Source organism: Acartia tonsa, chromosome 11 (assembly GCF_053477335.1).
Source record: "Acartia tonsa isolate MP-2025a chromosome 11, ASM5347733v1, whole genome shotgun sequence".
NCBI classification, from domain to species: domain Eukaryota; kingdom Metazoa; phylum Arthropoda; class Copepoda; order Calanoida; family Acartiidae; genus Acartia; species Acartia tonsa.
The window spans coordinates 40,402,965-40,423,895 of NC_137270.1; the positions used below are offsets into that span (position 1 = coordinate 40,402,965).

At 33.1% G+C, this 20,931-nt stretch overlaps 1 protein-coding gene and 1 long non-coding RNA gene across 5 annotated transcripts in view; both read left to right on the forward strand.

Moving 5' to 3' along the window:
- The window catches only part of LOC145332292 (uncharacterized), a 90,228-nt gene extending 71,328 nt beyond the window's left edge, over positions 1-18,900 (forward strand). The window contains exon 4 of the long non-coding RNA XR_013884122.1: positions 18,889-18,900. This is a non-coding gene — a long non-coding RNA (uncharacterized LOC145332292). The remainder of the gene's footprint in view (positions 1-18,888) is intronic.
- Lpin (phosphatidate phosphatase LPIN) overlaps positions 1-20,931 on the forward strand; it is a 52,758-nt gene that overhangs the window by 3,808 nt on the left and 28,019 nt on the right. For 3 of the 4 annotated variants that reach the window (XM_080177243.1, XM_080177245.1, XM_080177246.1), the window contains exons 1-4: positions 7,064-7,678; positions 8,345-8,420; positions 10,337-10,451; positions 10,781-10,884. In XM_080177243.1, the coding sequence (XP_080033369.1) occupies positions 10,416-10,451; positions 10,781-10,884 (140 nt within the window). In that variant the 5' untranslated portion in view covers positions 7,064-7,678; positions 8,345-8,420; positions 10,337-10,415. Of the gene's footprint in view, positions 1-7,063; positions 7,679-8,344; positions 8,421-10,336; positions 10,452-10,780; positions 10,885-20,931 lie in introns of those variants that run through there. The other variant, XM_080177244.1, reaches the window with a different exon arrangement.

A 20,931-nucleotide genomic window follows, 5' to 3' on the forward strand; every position in this document is an offset into this window, starting at 1 on the left:
GCTACTGTGAAAAAAAACGACGAAATCCGCTACTTCGTTTTCTTTCCATGAACCAAAATTCTTTTTACAAATGCTTTTGAAACTATTAAAGAGAAACCTTTGTCTAGGGGCGAAGCGAACATAGAGAAAAAAATAAAAGAGAGGAATCGAAGCAACTAGAAGACGAAAATAGGCAGTGGGCCTAGAGGCCTACTTAGCGCTGTTGCCGCGCTAAAATTTATTGCTATTCCACTACTTTTCAAATGGGAGGATTAAAAATTATTTTAAAAAATATTTTTTTACTTTTTACTATTTCCATATTTAGGGCAAGAATATTAGATTAGATATTTTCGTTTTAATGTTTTAATTAAAAATTACATAGAATTTTATTTTTATTTTAAAAAATTTGTTCATGAAAGATGAATCCTTCTATTTCTAAAAAGGGGGAAATTTTTTTCATAATGAACATTCAGCTGATTCTGACCGCCCACGGCTGTTTGCTAAATATCGCTTTTCTTTTTATTCACATTATTATTTATGATTGACTTACAAAAAGCCCTGGGCGGTTTTTGATTTTCGTCTGCTTCTAAATTTAGGGATGGGGAAGTAGTATTTTACCATGAAAAAGGGGTGAGTATTCATCCTCTTATCCTTTTTCCTTATGGAAGCGAAAAAAATTGTTTTTTTTTCCATAACCAAAGAAATTAATGAATAAAACTTGATTGAAAAGTCAAAGTTCTTTGATTGTAAAAGAGTTACAAAACTTGATTGTGATGAATTTACTAAATCATGAGATGATGACAATTTTAGAGAATACTATTTTTTATGAAGATTCTTATCATAAATATCTTTGAAATTACGTAGAAAATTGATAAGATTTATGTTAAAAACATGTTTTTTATTTATATTATCAAAGTTAATGATAGAAGACTTTTAATATCTTTAGTATTCTTAATAATCTTTATTGAACAAGAACTAATAATAATCAATTGAATAAATATAAAGTGCAGAATTCAAATTACTGTTATATTAATAGCCGCGAGTATAAACTAATTAATATAAAAACATAACAGTTGGTCTTGTTTTGAAGTTGCTGCCTAAACCTAATTGCTTCCTTAATCCTATTATATAAAGTTTTTCTGTCTGAAGCTTAAGATCTCAATATCTGCTAAGCTATTAGGTTCTTTATCTTAACTTAATTAATCGCCTTGATATGGTTTCAGGCTATTTTATTTCCAGATCAAGTCTTAGGGAGTTTTTACACTCTTTTAAATACCCTAGATGCAAGGGGCATAGACACTAGTATCAATTAATAAAGGGGATTTATAGACATTACTGATTACGTGTAACTTGCATAGAATAAGTGAAGTTTTAAAAAGTCGAACTTATAAGTAATGTAAAAGTATTTTAAATGAAAATGATTTAATTACATTTTTTACATACTTTAAAAATCTTTGAATATGGTGCGATAATTTCAGAGCTGAAAGGATATAATATTGACTTATTAACAATCAAATCTTGATACCTTATTTTCAACCAAAATATAACAATTCCAGTAAGGCTTCGAAATCGATTAATATCCGCTGGATTAGAACCGGTTCTTAGCCATACTAAGAAATCATGTATAGTATCATAATACAAACAATTTTCCACGAATATTAAATTAAAAATAATAAAATATTAAACCGGGCCTTGGGCCACTCAGGGCATAATAAAACTGGGTTTTATCTTAGTATTTTCACTGAATCCGCAAAGTATGTCTAAAAATAAATTAATTTCTCAAATGAGAACTGAATGCAAGATTGTTTTATTAGCAATTAATCTATCCCTGTTTCCTGAATAATGTCTGATGAATCACCACACATTCTTTTCTTTTGTTCCGACTTTCACATTTCCTTAAAATAACAAGGACAATATGTCAATTTAATTATTAGCGCAGCTTTATATGAACAAATACATCTATAGTAGCACATGCAAAAAGGGAGGGGAGATTGGACTTTAAATTTTCCCGGTATACATGCTTTTCAAACACGTTTTCTCATTCGTTGATTGAAGAACTTTTGGTTATTTAGTTAGATTTTTATTGATTGGTTCTAACTTTGACAACTTTTACCACCCAATGCACCCTCCCCCCTTCCATAATTTCTACTTCTTTTCCATAAGCTATTAACACTCTTTATTAAGTTTAGAACTAAAAGACCTTATAAGGGTTGTAATTATGGTTTTAGCCAAGCCCCCTTTTCACATGATTTAATTCTGAAAAAGAAACTATATCAATGAAAATTTTAAATAAAACTTTTTTATTGTTTTATTGAAAAAAGTCTTTTTTTTGGGGGGGGGGGGATGGGGGATATTTTAGAGGGGCTATATTTCTTTGGGTTGAGGTCACAGCCGGCCCCCCCCCCCCTCATAAAAAAAATCAAAGCCTTTCTGGAGCAATAGTACTACACTTTCCTACATAATTAAATTGTTTTCTCAGCCGTTTGAGAGATCTTTGCGGACCTACACACACAATAATTTCGCAAAAGAAAATTAATATAATAACAAATGAAAATTTTTATAAATTAGCGCTGTATAACATTTTAAGTCTATGAAACATAGTAAAAAAGATGTATGGTATGGCGTGATTTTCTGAGGCTCGTCTTATTTTGTACATTCCCGCCCGCTTAAAACATACTGACGGACTAACAAAACAAACGGACATATTTAATACACAATTACTTGAGATCCGTGTTTGTTTGTCTGTCTATCCGCCTGCCGAGAGTTTGTGCACCTTACAAGTTGAATTACCTCCTTTTATAAATGACAAATTTGCTTTACCATTTTCCTTTCCCCTTCCCTAGCTAGCTGTAGATGATAAACAAATAGATTTATCCTATTAGATAACCAATTATACGCAATTTTCCGTCTAATTTTGAAAAAATCTAGGAAACGAAGAATTTTGTCTTTAATAATTCGTGTTCGGATTGTTTTTCTGCTTTGTTCCTATTTGTTCCTATTTAATTTGGTGTTGAAGATCTAATTTTTTTATACCTATTGATAAACAGCTTTCAAAGTCACCCCTTTTTTGAGGGCCCCCGTCAAATCAGCTGATTTTGTTGCCGTACCTTCCCTGATTTTTTTCCATAGACAAATAATCCATAAAATATTAATAGTGAATATAAATTTTCTGTTTTTATAAAAATGTAAAAAAAAATGTTGGCAAGTTCCCAGTTGAGGAGTGAGATTCTACCCCATCTGAAAAAATAAACCCCCCCCCCCCCGCCATCTATCAAATTAAACCCCCCCCCCCGGCATCATGAAATTTTTACCCCATCTTATGATTTTGTCCCCATCATGTTAATTTATCCCCATCTTCATATTTTGTACCTCTCCAAGAGAAACAAAATAATGTCAGAGAAGGGATAAATTATTGAACAGGGGACAAAAATGAAGGATGGGGTCTAAAAAGGAACATGGGGCCAGGATTGGAAGGTGGGGTCTGATTTGACAGATGGGGGAATGATTGGCAGAAGGGGAAATAAAATCTGGGTAGGGGGGAGGGGAGAGTCTGGAGGGGTTTGCAAGGTGAGCCTCGCGCGAAAGAATTTATATTAGGGTAGCATAAGCTACCATACTCCACTGTAGTGAAGCTATGCCTTTCACTCTTCTATATTTTCCTATATTTTGAATAAAATTTGAAAATGCCTCTATTTATTTTTTTTATTTATTTTTTAAGACTTTTTTTATACTAAATCACCAACATATTCTAATACTTTACTTTACCTAATATTTTAAGATAAAAATTTGGCTCCATTGATGAAAAAAAAACAATAGTTTGTTTGAAATAGGAACATCTAGTGGCAGATTATTGAACTACATAATATACATTTTTCTGGATGTCAACAAACATGATGATTGGTTGAAAAACACAGATGGGGTAGCAAACAATGCTATGATATTAAAATTGAAGCAAGGGGTTAAAACTCACACATGGTGGTCAAAAAATTAATATGGGGTCATTTTTTCATGATGGGGGTAGTTTCAAGTGCTTATATCTTGAGAACCGTAAGAGATAGAGGCCTAGTTGCTTGACTGTGGTAACTCAGATTTACATAAGGAAGCCATTTATGCACATGGGGGACCAAAATATGATATGGGGTATTTTTTTCATGATGGGGGTAGTTTCAAGTGCTTATATCTTGAGAACCGTAAGAGATAGAGGCCTAGTTGCTTGACTGTGGTAACTCAGATTTACATAAGGAAGCCATTTATGCACATGGGGGACCAAAACATGATATGGGGTATTTTTTTCATGATGGGGGTAGTTTCAAGTGCTTATATCTGGAGAACCGTAAGAGATAGAGGCCTAGTTGCTTGACTGTGGTAACTCAGATTTAAGTAAGGAAGCCATTTATGCACATGGGGGACCAAAATATGATATGGGGTATTTTTTTCATGATGGGGGTAGTTTCAAGTGCTTATATCTGGAGAACCGTAAGAGATAGAGGCCTAGTTGCTTGACTGTGGTAACTCAGATTTACATAAGGAAGCCATTTATGAACATGGGGGACCAAAATATGATATGGGGTATTTTTTTCATGATGGGGGTAGTTTCAAGTGCTTATATCTGGAGAACCGTAAGAGATAGAGGCCTAGTTGCTTGACTGTGGTAACTCAGATTTACATAAGGAAGCCATTAATGAACATAGGGTACTAAAATTTGTTGGGGGTTTCTTATTCATGATAGTGGGTAAAAATTGAAAATATGGGCCAGTTGTTATGGTGGAGAGGGAATTAGGTTAAGTTAGGTTAGGTAATATTGAGGAGCCCTGCAAGGTTAGGGCCCCCCGGGGGCCCTAACCTTGCAGGGCTCCTTAATATTACCTAACCTGTGCAGGAGACCCTAACTCTGCAAGGCTACTCAATATTTCCTAATCCCTTCATGAACATATGGTACCAAAATTTGATGGGGTTGTTTTTTTTCATGATGGTGGGTAAAAATTGAATATAGGGGCCATTTGTTATGGTGGAGAGGGAATTAGGTTAAGTTAGGTTAGGTAATATTGAGGAGCCCTGCAAGGTTAGGCCCCCCCGGGGGCCCTAACCTTGCAGGGCTCCTCAATATTACCTAACCTGTGCAGGAGACCCTAACTCTGCAGGGCTACTCAATCTTAAACTAACCTAACTTAACCTAACCTAACCTAACCAATTTTAAACTAACATGAACCAACTAAACCTAATCTAACCCATTTTAATCTAACCTAACCCATCTTAACCTAACCTAACCCATTTTAACCTAACCTAACCCATTTTAACCTAACCTAACCCATCTTAACCTAACCTAACCCATATTAACCTAACCTAACCCATTTTAACCTAACCTAACCTAACTTCACCTAACCTAACCTAATTTCAACCCCCAACCCCATCATAAAAAATTGGCCCCTATATTCAATTTTTACCCACCATCATAGAAAAATAACCCCCATATTAATTTATGTACCCCCATGTGCATAAATGGCTTCCTTACTTTAATCTGAGTTACCACAGTCAAGCAACTAGGCCTCTATCTCTTACGGTTCTCCAGATATAAGCACTTGTAAGTACCCCCATCATGAAAAAAATACCCCATATCAAATTTTGGTCACCCATGTGCATAAATGGCTTCCTTATGTAAATCTGAGTTACCACAGTCAAGCAACTAGGCCTCTATCTCTTACGGTTCTCCAGATATAAGCACTTGAAACTACCCCCATCATGAAAAAAATACCCCATATCATATTTTGGTCCCCCATGTGAGTAAATGGCTTCCTTATGTAAATCTGAGTTACCACAGTCAAGCAACTAGGCCTCTATCTCTTACAGTTCTCCAGATATAAGCACTTGAAACTACCCCCATCATGAAAAAAATACCCCATATCATGTTTTGGTCCCCCATGTGCATAAATGGCTTCCTTATGTAAATCTGAGTTACCACAGTCAAGCAACTAGGCCTCTATCTCTTACGGTTCTCTAGATATAAGCACTTGAAACTACCCCCATCATGAAAAAAATACCCCATATCATGTTTTGGTCCCCCATGTGCACAAATGGCTTCCTTATGTAAATCTGAGTTACCACAGTCAAGCAACTAGGCCTCTATCTCTTACGGTTCTCAAGATATAAGCACTTGAAACTACCCCCATTATGAAAAAAATACCCCATATCATGTTTTGGTCCCCCATGTGCACAAATGGCTTCCTTATGTAAATCTGAGTTACCACAGTCAAGCAACTAGGCCTCTATCTCTTACGGTTCTCAAGATATAAGCACTTGAAACTACCCCCATCATGAAAAAAATACCCCATATCATGTTTTGGTCCCCCATGTGCATAAATGGCTCCCTTGTGTAAATCTGAGTTACCACAGTCAAGCAACTAGGCCTCTATCTCTTACGGTTCTCAAGATATAAGCACTTGAAACTACCCCCATCATGAAAAAAATACCCCATATCATATTTTGGTCCCCCATGTGCATAAATGGCTTCCTTATTTAAATCTGAGTTACCACAGTCAAGCAACTAGGCCTCTATCTCTTACGGTTCTCAAGATATAAGCACTTGAAACTACCCCCATCATGAAAAAAATACCCCATATCATATTTTGGTCCCCCATGTGCATAAATGGCTTCCTTATTTAAATCTGAGTTACCACAGTCAAGCAACTAGGCCTCTATCTCTTACGGTTCACCAGATATAAGCACTTGAAGCTACCCCATCATGAAAAAATGACCCCATATTAATTTTTGGACCTCCATGTGTGATTTTTGTTCCCCATATTTTATATACTTACCCCATATGTAATATTTTACCCCTATAACTCATAGTTTATTACCACCAAGCTTTGTTTTATACATTGAAAATTACAGGGACCAAAATTTAAGATGGGGTACAAATCACATGATGCCGGGGGGGGGGGGTTTATTTTTACAGATGGCGGGGGGGGGGGGTTTATTTTTTCACATGGGGTAGAATCTCACTCCTCAACTGGGATGGTGCCAAAATGTTCTATTTTAGTTTTAAAATCTCAATTGTTTTTTATTGAAGCTGTTTTTTTAGCGAAAATGTGAATGGATTTTTTTGGTTATGAAACATGGAAATTTTTGGTCTGCTGCAAGCATAAAAACAATTATAAAAATTGTACCAACACGCCTTAGATATCAGCTGTTTTGTTCAAGTTTGCTCTTACGGTTCAGGTTGTTGTTATAATGTACTGTACTGCCTGTCTGTCCTGCCCTGTACTTTTATTTTGTACTGTTCCTGACTGTATTTCTAGCCTCAGATTCTTTACATTTTGTACCGTCTCGTCCCATGTAACTTTAGAAGTGGCCAAAAAAATGCGCAAAATATTTTTTTTTAAATTAATAAAAAAAATAAAATCCTCGAAATATCTTTAAAAATAATTTCCCGCATTTTCTGTAAATTTTCTAATTTAATTATATTTTGGCCCCCAAATTAAGTTTGGCCACCTCGGAAAAGGAAGGAAGAAAAATATTTAGCTGTCGTCTGTTCAGTAAAGTTCAGTAATAATTCAGCCAAGTTGAATATTTCAACTAAAAATTACGTTATAGTTTTACATTCCATAATTAAGTTATAATAACAAAGAGAGCCTAAAAATGGGTTAGAATTGTGTTTTTTCGTGCTCTACACAACAACAAATTATGACTTAGTCTGTGATAGGTAGGTTTTTTTTTCTGATTTTTCAATAAAATAGATTAAATGTGTGAAAAATACGTTTTTAATCGATAAATGTGCGTTTTAAGGGACCTTCGTCAAGGTTAATGAAACTGAAACTTCCGTTTAAGTAACTTCTACTACCATTTGTAATTTAATTGATTTTGGTTCAAAAACAAACCATTTTTAGGGCCAAAAATAATTATTAAGGTTTGCTTTGTTTTTCTAAAAATGAAATTAGGTCAAAGAGTACGCTATTGATTTTGGGTACTAAATAGGGTTTAAAAAATCTTATCTTCCCATTTATATTTATATTTGTACATTCATTTATTTGTGTAAATAGTTTTAAATAAATTATAAAAATAATATAAAGGATCCCCTTAAGAGGTTTTTTTTAATTATTTTACTTAGGTTAGGTTTAATTGGGGTAACGGGTATCCCCCCCACCCGCAGGTAAGCACTACTGTTATAGGTCCTGAAGGGTTAGAAGACAGCATATTATGGTTATGTAGGTTTTGAACTTCCCGTTTAGTTAGGCGCTTAGGTTAAAATATTAATACCCACAATGTTACTATTTTTATGAAAAATATAGTGGTGTTTTAGAGTTTCATTGCTCGATAGGCGCGCATATCAATTGAAAGCGTCAAAATTTATACAATTCTTTTTTTTCAGTTGATGCTGAACAATTATTGAGAAGATCTGAATTTATTTCTCCTCGCAACAAAATTTCTAAAACTGATCCTTAAGGGTAAGTTCTTAGGTATATAAGTAGTATACTTTTTTCCAGTATGGCATCGTATTACAGACAATTTTCTACAAATACTTAAATATAAACCATAAAATTTATTTCTGTTTAGTTATCCTAGGCCATCGCCTCGTCGGGGCTAACAAATCTGGTTTTAATCTCATATTATTTTCATTTTAATATACGCAGAAAGATGTCTGTAATACGATGCGCGCGAATCAGTTCAGTAGTTATTAAGATCTTAAGTTTAATACAAAAAAACTTACTCTTGCACAATAGTATACATTTATTTTTTGAAATTGGTTTTACATAGAATTTTATTCTAGTTAACTTTAAGCAATAAAACACGTAAAATCCATACAATTCCCCATGTTTTGCAAAAACTTGTTTTTTTTTGCTCAATGTCCATATGTGCAAATATGTATTTATAAGAAGTAATACAAACATTGCAACTGGGTTAATGAACGAGGGGTAGGTAAATTGTGTTTCTTATTTATCCTAAAATCTAAAAGTTGAATATTTGAACTATTAGTTTAGAATAACCGATAATTTTTCCCTCTAGCACACTAGTTGTAGACATCCTGTTACTTTAAAAAGTATGTAAACACATATCTTCCCCATTGAACCTACCCAAGACTTTTCTAATACATAGGTAGTTAATGTTATTGATTTTAGCTCATTTTTTTACTATGAATCTTAAAATCACATTCATGGACACTCCCCTTTAACTCTATTATGTCGGAGGCCGGCTTCTTTGTAGGTGGGGAGGTTAGCATTCCAACAGAGGTTAAGTGGATAGATCCTAAGGTGGGGAAAGTCGGGGGGAAAATAACGCAAGACATAAACACGAATTCCTGGCGCGGAGAAAATTGCAAATCTAGATTTTTCTTGTTTTATCTTTTTTTTATTTCATTTGTTTATTTATTTACCATCTATTTTGACACTCTTACGTAGCATTTTTTAGCAATTTTATCAGAGAATTTTTGCTAGGATACTTAAACAAATATCTTCACACGTTTTTTAACATTCTCAACTAATCTTAATCTTATGCAGCTAATTTATCTTATCTTTACAAATAATGCATATTATAAAATGAGTCAGTTTGAAAAAAAATAAATTATCTGAATTATTATCTATAGTTATTAAAAATCTGTTAGTAATAGATTGAAGTAATAATCAACTTTTTTTAGGTAGGTATAAAAAAACTTATCTTTGTTTATACGTTTCTCCATCTATCTAAATATTATCTATCTAATCCTCACCTATCTATATATCTAGGATCATTACGGAGCTCCAAGTTCTAGCCCGTAGGTGATATGTCTATCTAATCATCACCTATATATCTATCTAGTATCACTACGGAGCTAGAAGTCCTAGCCTGCATGTCCTATGTGTATCTATCTAATCCTCACCTATCTATCTATCTATTCAGGATCACTACGGAGCTCGAAGTTTTAGCCCGTAGGTGCTATGTATATCTATCTAATCCTCACCTATCTATCTATCTATTCAGGATCACTACGGAGCTCGAAGTTCTAGCCCGTAGGTGCTATGTCTATCTATCTAATCTCATCACCGATCTATCTAATCCTCACCTATCTATCTATCTATTCAGGATCACTACGGAGCTCGAAGTCTTAGCCCTCAGGTCCTATATCTATCTATCTAATCTCATCTATCTATATATCTATCTATCTATTCAGGATCACTACGGAGCTCGAAGTTTTAGCCTGCATGTCCTATGTGCATCTATCTAATCTCATAACCTACCTATATATCTATTTATCTAATCCTCACCTATCTATCTATTCAGGATCACTACGGAGCTCGAAGTTTTAGCCTGCATGTCCTATGTGCATCTATCTAATCTCATAATCTATCTATCTATCTAATCCTCGCCTATCTATCTATCTATCTAGGATCACTACGGAGCTCGAAGTCCTAGCCCGCAGGTCCTATGTCTATCCGATTTACGCGGCGGCTTCAGTTTTCAACAGGATGAGCTTCTTCACAAATATAGTCAAGAATGTTAAGGTAGCAATTTAATTTTGCAGCAGCGCAGCTGCCCTACAATTTACAAGTCTGTGGGTATGTCAGTCTGATACACTTAAACTGGTATTGGGTTGTTAGATTAAGACGAAAAATATTAGTTGATGGTATAAGAGAAAACCTACCTTAGGAAATTTTTTTGGATTCTCAGATATATATAGAGATGAGACAATATATCTAAAATTTATTCCTTGACTTAAGGTACTAGAACGAAGCAACTTTTATGATTTTGGCTATTTTTAATACTTTGGGTATTAGCGCAGAATGTCGTGATATTAATCTATATTAAAAATGAATTTTGATTTTGTTTTTAGGAGTTTTACTCGGAAATCAATGCAGCAACACTAACTGGTGCTATCGATGTTATTGTTATCGAGGGGCAGGATGGTACCCTCAGATCCTCTCCCTTCCATGTCAGGTATCCATAGATAGATAGATGTTAAAAGCTTCATTCGCTCATGTACAGGAATGAATTCCTACATAGGTAGGAAATGGAAATGGTTTTGAATTGAGTGCTGCCACTTTTATAACTTGCTAAAGTACTTACACAGAGCTTTTTAAGAAAGTGGGTGCATTTTAGTCATTTACAATAGTAGTTGTATGATGGACTATATCTCTCTCTAGCCTTAACAAAGTTTGTTTCATTTATTTATAAAATTCAATGAGGCTGCCAGAGTCAAAATTTTCATGATAAACTAGCATTAAAAATATGGGTAGGGAAAGTAAAAAAATAGTACTTAGACTTTAACATAAATGGGGAAATATTTTATTGGCTGATCAATTACAAACCAACTCAAGTTAATAACATAGGTACCTAGCATTTTTGTTTTATTAATACTTTTTATAATAACATTATGTACTTTAAACATAATCTTTCTTGTATTTCGTCCGTTCTAGATATCTCAATGAATAAACTGAAATTACATCTTGGATTTTCCAATCAACATAAAGTAAAAGTCAGAATTTCCGTGTTGATTATATTGTATGAATAATACTTTTTGAATTTAAATGAGAGAAACTTGAATGACACACCCATAAATATAGCAATAAATAACATGTTTTTCATTTGGTGAACGCATCGTTACCCATTTACATATAAAAGTAACAGGATGTATGTCTGTAACGCAAGATCGCTGACCGCTTAACCGATATATATCTCCTTTACAGTGAAGCTTCTCAAGGGTCAATTGAATATCTTTAGAGCCCTTATATGGTCAAATAAATAAGGTTTTTTCTTCCAATGGAGTTTATCCTATTCTCGGGGCTGGTTTAAGGCTATTTATAGTGGGGAATGACTTAAAGAGCAGCTTAGCACGAGAAAAAGTGAAATAATGAGCATTTCAAAGATGTGACATTAAAAACATTTTCTTTTTCCTCCTCCTGTTCAATTTCTTTTTGGTAGCGTAGCTACTCTATAATTTTCTTTATCTGTCTGTCGGTCCGTAACTTTATGGATGAAATGTGATTTTCTTGGTTGCTATTGAAGATAGAGAGCTGAAATTTTCAGTGAAGATTCCCATAACATATGAGCATTTAGTCTATATATTGTTCTGTTCGTCTGTATGTCTTGTTCGTCATGCTTCAAAAGACATAAAAATTAATTTTAGTCTATAATTAACTTTAACCGTTTCATTTCATGTTTTTTGTTGTGCCTCGCTACTTATGGATGTTGTCATCTTTGTCAAGCTTCATAAAGGTGAACTGACGCGTGTACTCTAGTTTTCAACTTCTCAGGGAGGGAGGGGGGGGGACATTGCTCTGGAAATTACACTGGTACCTAAATTTATGAAAAATGCCCTTTTATTGAGTAACTTAAAAACTTTGGGAACTTTAATAATTCTTGACTGGTTTGTTTAAACTAAAAAGTGTCAAAAATAATCTACAAAAGGATTAATCGTATTTTTCATCATTGAGGACTGATATCAATTTATCGCCCATTGTCTTATCCCTTAGGTTCCCTTTAAATACTGCATTCACTCGGATGCAGGGATAGATCAATTTAAGAAATAAGTTCCTTTATTCTACTTCTTATATTGTCATCTGTTAAAAGTCAAACATTTAAATGCAGACTAGATTTTATATTACATGTAACTATCCCTGTTACATAGATGCTTGGAGGAAAAATGGTATTAGGAGATTTTAATCGTTTTAAAGAAGTAAATTTTGTGTGTGTGTAAAATTACAAGTAAAAAGAATTAAAGCGCCAAAAAATAAGAGTTAAAATTAGAATAAAATGCTAATCTAAACAGTTAAACTTTTGGTCCAGCTGTTTTAGATATCATAAGTAACACATGAATATAAACAGACATTCACATCAGTAGGTATGAAATGTTAATAAAATATTGAATCCGATCTAATTCAGTTTTTAAATATTCGAATTTAGGCTAAGCAAGCATATCATATAGTCAGCGAATTCCTTTAAAAATAACTTAAAGGAATGAAAAAACTTAAGGGGGGGGGAAGTTTGTACACTTATAGGAAATGAAATTCAGTACCAAAGTTTGGGAGGGTCGTATGGGCTTGTTTTTAAAGTTATCAACCTAATTCTTTTTGTAGGCTCTCTTATATGACTTGATATACACGTATTTCTTTGAAAATTGAATTTCGGTACTTTCCTTCTAGGGGCTTGTGGAGCAAAAGACCCCCCAAAACACTAAAAATATGAGTTCTGACCTTATTTTTAAAGATAAAGACCTAATTTTTTCTTTATAATACTTTTTTAACATACCCGAATCAACGAACCATTACAGATTTCATTTTGGGACTTTCCTTCTAGGGGCTTGTGGAGCAAGAGACCCCCAAAACACAAAAATATGAGTACTGGGCTTATTTTTGAAGATATCGACCTGATTTTTTTATAATACTTTTTTAACTTAACTGAATTAACGAACCATTACAGATTTCATTTTGGGACTTTCCTCTTAGGGGCTTTTGGAGCAAGAGACCCCCAAAACACAAAAATATGAGTACTGGGCTTATTTTTGAAGATATCAACCTTCTTTTTTTATATAAAAATAATATTTAAACATAACCGAATCTACGAACCATTACAGATTTCATTTTGGGACTTTCCTTCTAGGGGCTTGTGGAGCAAGAGACCCCCAAAAATCATAAAAATATGAGTTGTGGGCTTCTCTTTTAAGATATCAACCTTATTTTTTTATATAATAAAAAAATACTATTTTAACATAACCGAATCTACGAACCATTACAGATTTCATTTTGGGACTTTCCTTCTAGGGGCTTGTGGAGCAAAAGACCCCAAAAACACTAAAAATATGAGTTCTGAGCTTATTTTTAAAGATATCAACCTGATTTTTTATATAAAAATACTATTTTAACATAACCGAATCTACGAACCATTACAGATTTCATTTTGGGACTTTCCTTCTAGGGGCTTGTGGAGCAAAAGACCCCAAAAACACTAAAAATATGAGTTCTGACCTTATTTTTAAATATATCAACCTGATTTTTTTAGGAACACTTTTTTTAACATAACCGAACTAAGAAACCATTACAGATTTCATTTTGGGACTTTCCTTCTAGAAACTAGTGGGGCAAAAGACCCACAAAAAATATTTTTAGAGATATTGAGCTGATTTTTTTCATGAAAACTTTTTTCACATGTTTGAACTAGGTAGCCACTAATAATTTCATTTTGGCACTTTCCTTTTAGGGGAAAGTAGGGTAAAACACCTCCAAAACAAAATAAATTGAGTTCTCAGGTTATTTTAAAAAATAAGCTCAGAACTCATGTTTTTAGTGTTTTGGGAAAGTCCCAAAGGAAAGTCCCAAAATGAAATCCTTAATGGTTTTTAGTTCGGTTATGTTAAAAAAGTATTATTTTAAAAAGATCAGGTTGATATCTTTAAAAATAAGCTCAGAACTCATATTTTTAGTGGTTTTGGAATCTTTGCTCCACTAGCCCCTAGAAGGAAAGTCCCAAAATGAAATCTGTAATGTTTTCTTAATTTGGTTATGTTAAAACAGTATTATTTTTTTAAAATCAGGTTGATATCTTTAAAAATAAGCTCAGAACTCATATTTTTAGTGTTTTTGGGGTCTTTTGCTCCACAAGCCTGTAGAAGGAAAGTCCCAAAATGAAATCTGTAATGGTTCGTAGATTCGGTTATGTTAAAATAGTATTTTTATATAAAAAATCAGGTTGATATCTTTAAAAAGAAGCCCACAACTCATATTTTTATGATTTTTGGGGGTCTCTTGCTCCACAAGCCCCTAGAAGGAAAGTCCCAAAATGAAATCTGTAATGGTTCGTAGATTCGGTTATGTTTAAATATTATTTTTATATAAAAAAAAAGCAGGTTGATATCTTCAAAAATAAGCCCAGTACTCATATTTTTGTGTTTTTGGGGTCTCTTGCTCCACAAGCCCCTAGAAGGAAAGTCCCAAAATGAACTGTAATGGTTCGTTAATTCAGTTATGTTAAAAAAGTATTATAAAAAAAATCAGGTCGATATCTTCAAAAATAAGCCCAGTACTCATATTTTTGTGTTTTGGGGGTCTCTTGCTCCACAAGCCCCTAGAAGGAAAGTCCCAAAATGAAATCTGTAATGGTTCGTTGATTCGGGTATGTTAAAAAAGTATTATAAAGAAAAAATTAGGTCTTTATCTTTAAAAATAAGGTCAGAACTCATATTTTTAGTGTTTTGGGGGGTCTTTTGCTCCACAAGCCCCTAGAAGGAAAGTACCGAAATTCAATTTTCAAAGAAATACGTGTATATCAAGTCATATAAGAGAGCCTACAAAAAGAATTAGGTTGATAACTTTAAAAACAAGCCCATACGACCCTCCCAAACTTTGGTACTGAATTTCATTTCCTATAAGTGTACAAACTTCCCCCCCCCCCCCCCCTTAGACTTGCTGGGATCTTAAAGAATAACACAAAAGAGAATAAAATACGAGAAACAAAATAACCTCTTCTGTAGATTAGAATTATTGATGGAAAAGTTAAGACGCTGCTAGTTTTGACAACTCAATCAATCGTCCAAAGCGCTCAAGCCAACGATTAAAAGAACGTGTATGATATAGCTTAGGGCACACTTATAATTTACAGTCCAATGTCCCCTCCCTTCCTAAGATGTGTAGACACTAATATTTAAGATTTTTAAAAAATTTCTATTTTTATTCAAAGATTGATATTTTATTTTTCTTTGTTTATTTATTTTGAATTACGGAAACTCCCTAGCCTAATTTAAACAAAGAAATGAAAATGTGTTAAACATTTAATCCAGGGAGGGAGGGGACATTAGGCTGTATATTATAATTGTACCCAAAGTTTTATAATCACACTCTCTTATTTTTTATTTAAAAACTTTGGACACTTTTTCAAAATTGTTGTCCAAACTTATCAAGCTATAATTTTTAAAAAAGGGGTAATGTTGTTAATTATAATTGCCATGAATATTAATTTATCGTCCATTGTCTTATCCCTAAGATCCCTGATTTTTTATCTGTTTTGATCTCATACTAGGTACTACTCATAAATAAAATTGAGAATAAGATTACTAGAGTAAGACAATGGACGATAAATTGAAGTCCATTCCCAATTATTTGAAGTTAAAATTGTTGGTGAAAGTTGGGACACTCATATTTTGTACCAACTAGTGATGGCAATCCGTCGAATTTTTGGGCCGGATTCGGATTCCGGATTCTTAAAAGAATCCGTCAAAAAAGTGGCGGATTCCTTGTGGATTCCGGATTCTTATTTTTGGCGGATTCCGGATTCGGATTCCGGATTCTAGCAATATTTTTAAAGGCTTTTTTTAAACATTAAAAAATTTAAGTGTTACATATGTCCTAAAAATTAATGTTCTTGGTGTTCTCTATAATTCACTTCCGAGAATAGAACCAAATTTTAAAAGATATTATATGTAATGATGATAATCTTTGCCTTCAAAAAGGCGGAGTTGACACAAAAAAACTCAATACGCTAATTTTAGTCTACCAATTAAGAATCCGGAATCCGCTATTAAAAAACGGATTCCGGATTCGGATTCCAAAATTGGACCAAAAATTGGGCGGATTCCGGATCCCGGATCCGGATTCCGGATTGCCAACCCTAGTACCAACTAATCAAGAATAAATGAATGTTCTCTAAAGAAGTATTAAAGTGTTTAATTTTTAGAGAAAGGAAATTTTACTGTCTAATGTTCACTCCCTCCCTGTATTTTACTTTCTTATTTTATGTAACAACGTCATTACCGACCGATCAACTGACTTATAGAGAAACTTCACAACTTAAATAATCTCGCTGTGTTTATAAACACATATAAAAAGAATACACTAGGTATAAGGGAAAAAAAACAACATTTTTTTCAACAACTGTTAAAAAATGTCTTTTTTACGTCATTTACAAATATTAGCTACTCTATAACCTAAATATGTCCACCTGTCTGTATACCCATAAAGATTCAATGACCTTTATGAAGCTTCCCTCTGAACCCTATAGGTTAGTGGGTAGCTAGATTTTTACGGTTTGAAAAAAAATCTACTAATGTTGTAAGCTTGTTAATGGGTTAAACTACATTTATATGGCATATATTTGAAAGAATTTAAATTTTCTACCACGCAGTTATTAAAATATCAAGACTTGAAAATAGTCTTTTTAAATTACAGTTTAACCCATTAACTAGGAAAAAATATGCGGTTCACTAAATTAAGTTCAAATGCATTTAGTGCAACTACCCCTTTCAATTGGTTGGTTCATTTATTTGAGTGTGTAAACGTTTCAACCACTAATAGCAATCTACAAGTAATCTTATGTTTCATCGTTGGGGATGTACAGTACATCAATTTATATCGGCCATTGTCTTATCCCTTTAGATCCCTGTATTTAAAAATATTTTAACTAGGTACCTACTCTTTGAAAAGTTATTACGCAACTTTAAAAAAAATGTTCTTTATGACAAATTTGAGTTATTTACTATGCAACCGTCAGCTAGTCAAGTAAAATTGATTATTAGCTTGACTTACCAAAACACAATTTGTTTTTGGAAAATAATTAACTCAAACAAGAATGACATCATCCATAATATTAAGCTTACGTATTATTTTTTAAATGCTGAATTCATATACCGTCTGTCTGTCTGAAGTTTAAGTTCTCAGTAACCGCTAAACCGATTTGGCTCGATAGCTACTGGTTTTGCGGTGGTTTAAAGCAATTTTCTAGATGACTTGGAGACCCCCCCCCCCCCCCCACCCCCCGTAAAAAATAAGCTTTAACTCCCACCCGGTAAAAATATTGGGGGGGGGGGGGGGAGACCCCTCCAGTACCACACCTTTGGGACTAGCTCTAATGAAATTGATATAAAAAGCATCATATCAGTTGAATTAAAAGGACTGTTAGTATACCTACTAACTATTAATGTTTACAGAGTTACTACACTATATGAATAATACTTTTGTATAAAATATGCCAAGTTTCAAATAGATAGGTCAATTCTAACGTAATAACGGACGTACTTACCAACACACTAGGTTTACAAAAGCTTTGCTTTAAAGAGAAGCATAATTTAACATCATGCTTATACTTAGGTACCAAAGAAATAACAATCGATATATTGTTTTGTGGATTTTGCACCAGATAATCTGTTGCCTTCAGCTGGCTAAAATAACTATTACTCCCTTCCAGCCCGTTTAGCCCCCCCCCCCCTTCCCTTTTCTCCTATTTGATGAACAAACTGACAAATAAATGAGGTCCATATAAGCAAGCTAAATTGACGACAAATTTTCCCCTGTCAATATATCCACGTATATCATATATCCATTGAAATAGCAACAGTTTATACGTGTACTGCAACGTGCACTTTAGTCTTAGCTACAACTTTTTAACAGTTTTTTCTCGACAATTTTTTTAGTTCAATGAACAATTTTAAAGTTCAGTTTAAGGTATGACACATTTTACTTAATACAATGATGAAATCCCAAAATTTGAAAATATGAAAAAGAATTTTTTAATTGCATTTTACCGAATCGCTGCAGAATCACCCAATTTTTAAAACATTGGATTATTTTATTCTTCCTTAATCCTTAATTTAACCAAACCGTATTGGACTGAAAAATTTAGATTGAGTTGTACAACTTTTTCACAAATTATTTTACTCTAGGTACAGACGGGGTAATATTGTTAATTATAATTAGAGATGGACATCAATTTATCATCCATTTTCTTATCCCTTAAGATCCCTGCAAATTCCTAGCAAAAGATTATGTCATATAAAATATAGAATTGCCTGATTACAATGAATTTGATAGTATTTGTTTCTTGCTTGTTGCTTAGGAATCAATGATTTAAGCAATTAGATGTGTGGTTGATTGTTTGTCTTATAAGATCTTTAAAACGTCTCAATTTTCAGAAAATTATCATTAGCAGGTTTTATGCTATTTCCTATTTGGTATATTCTCAAAAGCAGAGCCAAATTGGTCCTGCAGTTAGCAAGATCTTAAGATTCATGCAGTCAGATGGACAAAAGTCATTCTACTCCTTTAAAATATTTTGTAAATGTTAGACATGCCTAATCCTATACCTAACATAATAAATATACACTAATTGTAATAACTGCAAAATTTTAAAAAAAGGTCATGTAATTATTTGAACTGTTATATACCTTTTATTAATACATCTGTTTCATCATTGCAGTTTTCATGCTTAATTAAGTTTTTTACTCAATAGATTTAGCTTAAATTAAATAGTATTAGGTTTAATATGTTTTCCAGTATGGCTTCTAAACCTATTAATATCCGCTGAATAAGAACCGGCTCTAAGCCATACTGAAAAAGTCATATATCATATAATATTACATCCAGTTTTCTACGAGTTTAAAAATGTACAGTTTTAAAACCAATTTTGTTAGCCTATGTCATTGGCATCTTGGTGCTAACAGTTTTAATCTTATAATTCAACATTTTGATATCCGCGGAAAACTGAATATAATACTATGCGATAAATAACCTGTTTCCATAATAAAAAGTACAAAGAATGGAGAAACACATTATAAAGGCTATGCATATTATTCATAATATCATTATTTATTTAGTCTATTATATACCTACGTATTATAAAGATTTATATATATAGTAGAATCTTCTATAATACGAGTGTAATTCCCCCACTACCCCCCTTCTTCCCTTGAATTTTGATTTGAAAAAAGCCGGTTTTAACCAATTGAGATTGCACCTATTTTGTTTGGCTTTCTTTTACCTCCCGGGGTTCTCAAGAATCGTTAATTAACCCAACCATTAAAGAGATATATTGTATTTCAAAAAGGTATGGGGGGGGGGGTTAATTTTGGTGGTCCTCTAGTGATTTGAGGGGTTGTACCATTAAAACTTATATGTATATTTTTTATACCTCTTATCTTTGTTTTGCATAGTGTGTTTACGTTTGTGTCTTTTATGTTTATATACATTCAACAAAAATTTAATAAAAGCATAACGTAAAAAACAAGATCTTTTTGTAGCCTAGGTTCTCCCAAAAGGCTTGTCCGATTTAGTTGCCTTTTTTAATTTAAGCTTCGCATATTTTTAATCTTTATTTTGCGGATTTATTTTTTTTGCGGTTTTCTGATAAACTTGGCTGCTTATGTAAAAGAGTAAAAATGTAACTTGATAAGCAAATTGTGCTTACTTAATTCTATCCTACGTCATTATTTAGCAAAATATGTATCATTTAACTATGTTTTAATTGTTTATACATAAAGATTATTTTTCCTACTTAACCTTCTGTTTGATTGGTTTCTTTATTATACATATTTTTTCCTTTTTTAATAACTAGCGTTGGCGTCACTAGATTTTAAGGGCACTGTATTTGAACTTTGGAAGGGATAGAGAAGGATAGAAAAATGGCCAAAAACCATACCTAGTCCCATGCAATGCATCATTAGAATGGGTTGTTATTGAATTCTTATACTTTATAGGATAAACTAAGCATATTTGTAGCACTTTTGTAGCAATAATGTCTATTTTGACAGGCGGATATTTTATACCTAGGCAATGTAGTTTTTTTAGAGCACAATTTTCAAAAAAAAAATCCCCAATTGATAATTCTCAGTTTGCTTATTATGTTAATTAAGCTTACTAAAGTATCATACAATTATCATAAAATATCCACACAAAAAATTGTAGAAACGACATACCTAAGCAAAGATACTTTGGTGTTTCGTACTTTGATGTTTATCCTGTCATGTTATGGATATTGTCATCCTTGTTTTGAATTTTATCTCTATTAACAACTGCGTGTTTAAAATTCACGTGAATCGTTATCAATGTTTACTTTAGCCCCCAAACTTTTTTGTGTGTATTTTATAAGCATCTTTTTAGATGCGCGGCTGCTCTATATGTTCATCATAATATTGGATGTAGAATATACGTGGATATTATGACAGGGGAAAAATTGTCGTCAATTAAGCTTGCTGATACAGAACTGATTTATTGGTCAGTTTTCATC